Source organism: Pyrus communis, chromosome 6 (genome assembly GCF_963583255.1).
Source record: "Pyrus communis chromosome 6, drPyrComm1.1, whole genome shotgun sequence".
In the NCBI taxonomy this organism is placed as follows: domain Eukaryota; kingdom Viridiplantae; phylum Streptophyta; class Magnoliopsida; order Rosales; family Rosaceae; genus Pyrus; species Pyrus communis.
Genome location: NC_084808.1, coordinates 27481583 through 27489376, shown reverse-complemented (window position 1 = coordinate 27489376; position 7794 = coordinate 27481583). Strand labels below are relative to the sequence as shown.

Genomic DNA, 7794 nt, shown 5'->3' with positions numbered 1-7794 from the left:
GAACAAGACTTAAAATTTTGCTTTATTTCGTACAAGCTTAAGCAACAATGGAGGAGCCTCTAAGCAAACAATAAACCTCACCATTTTTTGCTTTGTTTACGTGGAGAAGGATGAGGATATCCTTAACTCATCTCCCCGCCATCAACAACCGCGATAATAACTCTAAAGACATCAACTATTTCCGCCCGAATGGCTGCAGAACAAGTAAATTAGAGGACCAAAACTAGCTAGCTCAAAATAAAGGGCACATCTCGTCTAGCAAGTCAAGCCTTGATCCCCATTTTCCAGGACATGGCAAAGTTCTTGCCAACAGGAAGGGACAGACCGTTAACCTCCACCATTACGCTCTTGGTCTGCTCTCCGTCTTCTATCTCATTGAGATATGTCTGTTCTGAAGCGATCAACTCAACGTTTGAAACGCTTGTCGCTTGGTTTCCATCAACCTCGAGAGAAGATGTTGCTCCGCTTCCATCCAGTCCTAACACACTCACCTTCCCAACAATCCAGCCTTTACTTAAAGCAAACTTACCCTCCTGAACTTCTGACCACACTTTCACATTTCCTTCGCTTACAGTCGCATAGAAATCAACATATGTGGAGTAACCGTTTCCAAGATTCATCTCGGGAAGCTCATCGTTGTCAAGGAACAGGTTCCCCTTGGCTGTTGCATTGCTTGCCCCAGCTGGGAACGCGACAACGAGGCTAAAAGGGGTTGTTCTTGCTGCTTTAGAGATCAGTCCACCCTGCTGCATTGGTAGAATGGTATTCTGATACAGATGCACATTAACAACATGCAAAGGCGCATCAAGCGTAACATACTTCCCCTTCGTCGAGCTAATGGCCTGCGTCATATCAAATAAACTGTACCAGCTTCCTGGGGGAAATAATGCTTTAACGTTTGATTTTCCCTGTTCAAGCACTGGTGAAATCATAACGCTGCTCCCCAACAAGAATTGAGTACTCAATCCATACGTTTCAGTGTACGTTGGGAATGAGAAGAAAAGTGGCCTGGCAATTGGGGCTCCGCTGATGTGTGCTTCGTAGCTTAATGTGTACAGATAAGGGAGGAGTTTATATCTCATACCTAGTGCATTTCGTGCAGACTCAGCTACAGACTCCCATTGATAAAGCTCTTGTCTCGGGGAATAGAAGTTCGCATGATCCCTTGAAAAGGGATAGAAAGCGCCTACTTCAATCCAACGGTTGCAAAGCTCTTCAGTAGGTGCTGGATAGAACCCGCATATGTCTGCACCAACCATCGGCACTCCAAATATTCCAAAATTGAGCACAGTAGTGATTGATATCTTCAAATCCTCCCAAGTCCCCTTGTTATCACCTGTCCAATGTGCAGCATACCTGCCTGAACCAACATATGTGGATCGGGTTAATATAAACGGTCTCTTGCCCTCAAGCCCTTGAAGAGCTTTGTGAGTTGCAATGGACTGGGAAAAGCCATAGAGACTGTGAGCATCGTACTCCAAAACACCATTGTAATGAGATGCACTAGTGGCTATGGTTTTGTATCCAACGGGGACCTGCAACCCTGAAGCGTTGATCTTGTAAGGTGGATCATCCCATCTCGTCTTTGTAATGTTTTTGCAATCCAAGCAACATACCCAGCCAGGTCCTGTACCCGTCGGACACTGCTTGTTTGGAATTTTGCACTTCCCAGAACAGAAATTTGAAGCTTCGTTCATGTCAATCCATAAGCCATCAACTGGGACAAGTTCATGAAAGCGGCGGATCTCATCACCCCACCATGAAACAGTTTTGGGGTTGAGGAAGTCGGGGAAGTTTACAGCCCCTGGCCAAACTTGGGCCAAGTAGGGTTCACCCTCATATTTAATGAAAACATCATTCGCTAAACCTCTTTGGTATACACCGTAACTGGTATTAACACCAATTCCAGGATCGATAATGACAATGTACTTCATGCCTATCTTATGTATTTTGTCTAGGAATGCCAAGAGCTTTGGACGAGGGTAGTTTTTGGGGTTGAGGGTGAAGTCTTTGTGTCCGTCCATGTGATCATCGTCATTCCAAATGACATCTAGCGGGATTTCAGCCTTTTTGTAGTTCGCAACAACGTCTTCAACTACTGATAAGTTGTGGTAACCCCATCTGCATTGGTGGAATCCTGTAAAAGCATGATGACAGACCGTTAGGAAAAATATTTCATCTGCTTTGGTGGAGTTTTAAATTAGAAACTTAATGAACATAACATTGATATAAACCTTATAACGAGACATAAGCAACGTCTAGTGGATCAAGTTACATTCACTTTAAAATTCTCTCACTTTCTTAAGTTGCACTTTTTTTTTTGGTTCTATTTGTCATATTCAATCGATAACCGTTGATTTAGCTGCAGCACCCCAAATGCATCAACGCCAACTTACCATCACTCAAAAACATTTTTCCTTAAAACCGTAGAACTACATGAACGCCCAAAACAGTACCACATAGAAACAAGCATCCAAGTCACAAGTGAGATCTGAGGCAATGAAAGCATTACAAAAGGCACTGCTGTAATAGTATCAGTAACAATTGTTCTCCCACCAACCAGACAACAGCTAATGTACTAGTATCAGTAACTCAATAGTACACTATCTCTTAAAACTTCAAATCGACCACAAGTAATGGTCCCCGAACGGAGGAACGATCCAAAAACTTCTAGAGTCTAAACCACACGTTAGATCTGAGGCGATGTCAGGGAAATGCCTTGTGAACTAAAACAGGTAAAAGGCACCACAATTACAAACTCGCATTCCCCACGAAACGACAATAGCTATAATGTAAGACTGGGAAACATTAACACGAGGCAGAATGCCTTACAATTAAACATGGTCTCACTCTCCTAAGACATGGCAGTGAGATATGCAGAAGTACATCACAGCTTGCAATATGGTTCGGAAACGGGAATTCAAACTCCACCTCACACAGAGGAGATAATATTTGTAAGGACACGACATTTTTCCAGGACTAAGCAGCGATATCGCAATCTGTGATGTGGAAAAGTGCAAAGGCTTGGAAAAAAATGGCAGAAAAAGCAGAAATCTTTGACTGGTTTAATGAGATGAATCTTAGAGCCTCCAACTTTATGTAAAGATCATATCTTTAACGTGGAAAAATTGTTTCCGCGGCGAGAGTTGTGTAAAGAAAGAAATGCACGAAAAGATGAAAACAAAAGAGGGACCCGACCAACCCACCAACGAGCAATTTTCCCACATACTATAATAATGCTCAACTAGTCATAGTTTAGTTCCTTAAAAATCTAACTCATTCCTAATTGTTATATTGTTTACATTAGTATATTGGTCTCCCACAAGACACAACAAAGTTTGGAACGAACAACATCCACATTCCTTTTTCTTGGTTGAACTAACCAAACCATATTATATACTAAAACGACAATAAAAATCATTCACAAAATCACAACAAAATAGAACAAAAACGTGCACAGAAGATTTGGGATTTGGACGCTAACAAAAACATTTCTTTTCTAAACAAATACAGATCCGCTAATCTGGGTTGGGTAAGTTAGCTAAAGCGTCGTGCTATTAATATAGGATATCGGTTATAGCTAGCCCATTATGAGAATTAGGCGATTAGCCAACTTCTTCACTTCGTGTAGATAATATTGTTCAATAAAAAGTAAAAATAAATGTAAATCGCTTATATAAAAACTAAAAAATATACACATCCAAAGCTTTTAATCTGAAGCCAGAAGTAAGAATAACCGAGTAAGTTGATGAAAGCAAAGCAGAGGGTAGAAAGTAGAACATACCAAGAGACCAGTAGGGCATCGGGGCCGGTCTGCCGATGAACGCCGTGTACTGGTCGACAACGCCCAACGGCGTCGGCCCCGCAAAGAAGTAAAAGTCGAAAACACCCCCAATGACCTTGTAGGTGAGAGAAGTCCCTCTGTAAAACACATCCATGCCATTGCTGTTGAGCAGCAGAACAGAGTGTGCGTAAGCCTCGCTGGCCACATTCCGGAGATCCATGTAAACCGGGTGGGACCCGTACAAATCAGTGTTGAGATTGATCGCCGAGACGTCGGTGGTGAAGAGGGTGTATGGATCGTTCGGGTAGAGCTTGATCCCGTGCGGCTGAGAGTTCTCTCCGAGGCCGTACAGGGAGGCGTCCTTCGGCAGTCGGGTGGATATCTCCAGGTACTGGTCCTTAAACACCAGTTCGCCATATGGGTCTTTGGATTCGGAGCTTGAATTGAAGAGGACCTGCCCGTCGGACTTCCTCTTGACGGCGAACCCAAATGGGTCGGAGATGTAGCTGAGAATGAGCTCAGAGCCGGAGTACTCTGAGACTTCGATGGGGTTCTTCGTCTTCCCTGACGGCGTAATGGTTTGTTTCAGAGACGGCGGCTGCTCCCTGGGGAGGAGGTTGTAGGGAACCTCCCACCTCTCCTTCTGAGCGTCAGTTATGTGGACTCTCAACCGGTCCTGCGTCTCGTGCCTGTAAAAATCACAAATTTAATCAAATAGGTAAAGTAGGTGAGCTGCATTTAGGCCTCTGATTGAGACTGAAAGAAGCACTTTTTTTAAAAGCGCTTTTAACAAAATTGCTTCTTTTAGAAAGATTCAAGTTCTTTCTGGAACTGCAGTTAGAAAGTTCTTCTTCCTGCTCGGAAAAAGCTTCTTCACATACTATAACAAACGTAGTAAAAATTATTTTTAATCGTCAGCAAGTGCGTTTAGTATTTACAGAAGCAATTTCAAGCATGACTTTAGAGTGTAATGCGTGTGATAGGGAACACGTACTTGACATAGAGCTGCAGGAGGGGGATATCGGGGCCGTAGGTTTTAGACTTCTGTTTGAGCTGGAGAAGACCCAGAAGGCCGCCGTCAGGGGTTTCTTCGATGGAGATGAGACGGTAGCCTTTGCCCTTGATGGTGGGGTTAACGGTGTCAGCTGAGCTCACACCAGAGAAACAGAGGATTAACAGCACTAGAAGAAGAGAAGAGAGACATTGGGAGGAGGAGGAGGAGGAGGAGGAGGAGGACATAGCTTCTTAATTACTCTCCTGCCACTGAAGGAGGAGTGAGAGAGTACCGAGTGACGAGTGAGAAACTGTTGGGACTCGTCGCGGTCTAATATAGAAAGGGGATGAAGACTCAACACTCGAGAGAAACAGAGCGAGAGAGAGAGAGAGAGAGAGAGAGAGGGTGATTGGATACAGGTAAGGTGGATGAAGATGAGACCATCTTCACCATGTGATTGATCATGGTGTGTGGGCCCTACGTCCTTGACCACCTTCAATCGTGCCGTTCGACTACTTCACTTGTTGTGGACCTGCATGAATCCTCCGATTATACGTCAATTAACAGTAGATGTTACGTTATTTTAAGTGACTTAAGTTCGCTCGTTAAGGTCTTTACAGATTTTCTTCGGATCTACCAAAAAAAAAAAAAAAGAAAGTCCAAAGATCAAATGAGATGTACAGAGCAAAGAGACTTATTAGCAGCTGCAGAGGGCACAACTCATCAGAACGTTATACCAAAAAAAGGGCAATCATAATCGTTGGTGTTGAAACAGGGTTGGGGAAGAGAGATGAGTATCTTGAAGGGGGTGCGGCGGAACTTAGGGGAAGCAAGTGACGGAGTCGAAACCGTGATTCGCGCTGTTTCCTTCCATATCTTTTCTCCCACGTGTCCCTCTGTGAACTTGTTCGTCCTCGGTCTCCTGATTAAATCCGTGGCTGGTAACTTATAAGTAGGGTTATCAAAATCTCGGCAATAATGCGTTTTATTTGTTCCAGGTAAACAATTTTAAAGAATTTATTAGTGGACTTTTACAGTAAACATCAAAGTAAGAGGCAATAAAATTTGAGTTTCATGAAGTTAAAAAGTGAAACTCGAGTTGAGTTCTCACGAAGGATTTTTTTTTTTTTTTTTGGTATAATTAAGCTTTTAAGTCAACAAATTGTGGCTCGGTAGATAAATATGTTGTAGAATAATATAATAAAAAATAAAGTACAATTTCGTATAAACTCTCATTTATGTCATTATCTACCACATGGATTCAATGAAGATTTCCTTCTAATGGTGTTCTTGCAAGAAACCCCACCGACGGAAAAGTAAAACCAACCGATCATGTATAGCAATATTTGCTGTTCTTATGGAGTGTAGTGGTAATTATTGCCTCGAATATCTCGATTCGTAAACAGTGACTGCAATCTGCAAAATGATTTAATCGAAACAAGCAAATGTCCTTAAATATACGCTTACAAGTAAAAAAAATCCAGTTCCTTCCTGCTTGCTTAAGAATTATATACCAGTAATACAAGTCGTGAGATTCAGAAAAAAAAATATCTATAAATTAAGCAGAGAAACGTGACGGTGGTCCCTTGTGTAGAAATTGATTCATATATATTCACACACACACACACACATATGAATATGTACGTGCTGCAGATGCAGATGATCATGCGAAAACATGTAAGATTTTGTCTGATTTCATAAGAAAGCCCCGTGACAGTGTCACTGAAAAATAGAAATCTGGACGTGTTTCCGATTTCTCTCCCTCCACGAATATGCGTCACATAAAATGTTATCTTACTGACAAAACCAATTAATATTTTAAGTATGTATGTATTTTGTTTTTTGACAGTATGCTTTTAAAGTGTGAGCCAAACTTACCAAAAGAAAACGAAAGGAAGCAGGTTTGAAACTTTGGATCACTCGCTGCAGGCTGCAGTTACTTGGAATCTTGCTTATGGGTACCACAGATATTGTTTCTACAGATCGAATAATGCCATGAGTTTAATCTGAGTTTAATCTGGTTTTATTATCGAATTGCGTCCTGTTTTCATTGGAATGGAAAAACCCTAACTAGCTAGGGTTTTTGAAATGTTGAATGTTAGTTTGGCCGACATTCAAATTTCATAAGATCCCCAATGGCAGTAAACACTAACAACTGGGTTCGGGTGTCAAAAATGTACTGTTGATAAATAAAATTAAAATTAAAATATATACTGCGATTAATTTTTATTTTGTAAAAGGAAGAAGGGAAGGATTTGATATGTGCAGATGCATGGTTAATTTGGTTATCTCAGTAATCTCAGTATGCGAGCCAACTGCAAAGCACAAGGACAATTTGTCTAAACACTTTCCTTGGATGCTAAATCGTCTTATTAGAAATTAAGTAATAGTCAAAGTTATCCGGTAAACAAAAGGATGAGAGAGAATTAAGAATATTTGGCAGCACGAATCAAGCTTAAAATTCAACAATTATTACTTATAAAATTATAAATCGTGGGGCATCGACGGTGGGCACGTGAAGACGAAAATCGTCTTTGAATTGTCCATGCATGCATATGCATGGCCCCTCGTACACTGAAGGAAGTACCTACATTATTTGTTTGTTTATACGACTAGCACATTTTTTTTTAAATGATATTATCTTTATTTAAATTAAAGAGAGGGAATAAGTTTAGCTTCACAATATGCTAGCAATAATGTAATTCAAATTCGTCTTTGGTGAAAATCGAATTTAAGACCTTTCACTAACTAAGTGGTGACCAGCACACTTCTTACAATATTTGCTTTGTGTGTCACTGGCTATCCTTTTAACAATAGAAAATAACTTATATGGCAAGGGTTTATCATTACAGTGGCGTTCCACATATGAGATATTAGGTAGTCACAACTCATTCGTCAATGCTAATACAACTTCTTGTGCCACTAAAGCACATGTAACAACAATTAACAAGTTCCCATCTAGCTGCCAAATTAAAACACAATTTACAAAACACCAAATTACTGCAGGCCGTTAAAC

The 7794-nt window shown here is 41.1% G+C and overlaps 1 protein-coding gene across 1 annotated transcript; it reads right to left on the bottom strand.

The window, feature by feature from the left end:
• Positions 1–5165, bottom strand: LOC137737426 (alpha-xylosidase 1-like). The gene is made up of 3 exons (XM_068476890.1): positions 4779–5165; positions 3785–4473; positions 1–2137 (listed from the first exon to the last, which is right to left on the bottom strand). The coding sequence occupies exons 1-3, from the start codon at positions 5021–5023 to the stop codon at positions 264–266; spliced, it is 2808 nt and encodes a 935-aa protein (XP_068332991.1). The 5' UTR covers positions 5024–5165; the 3' UTR covers positions 1–263.
• Positions 5166–7794: the final 2629 nt, after the last annotated feature.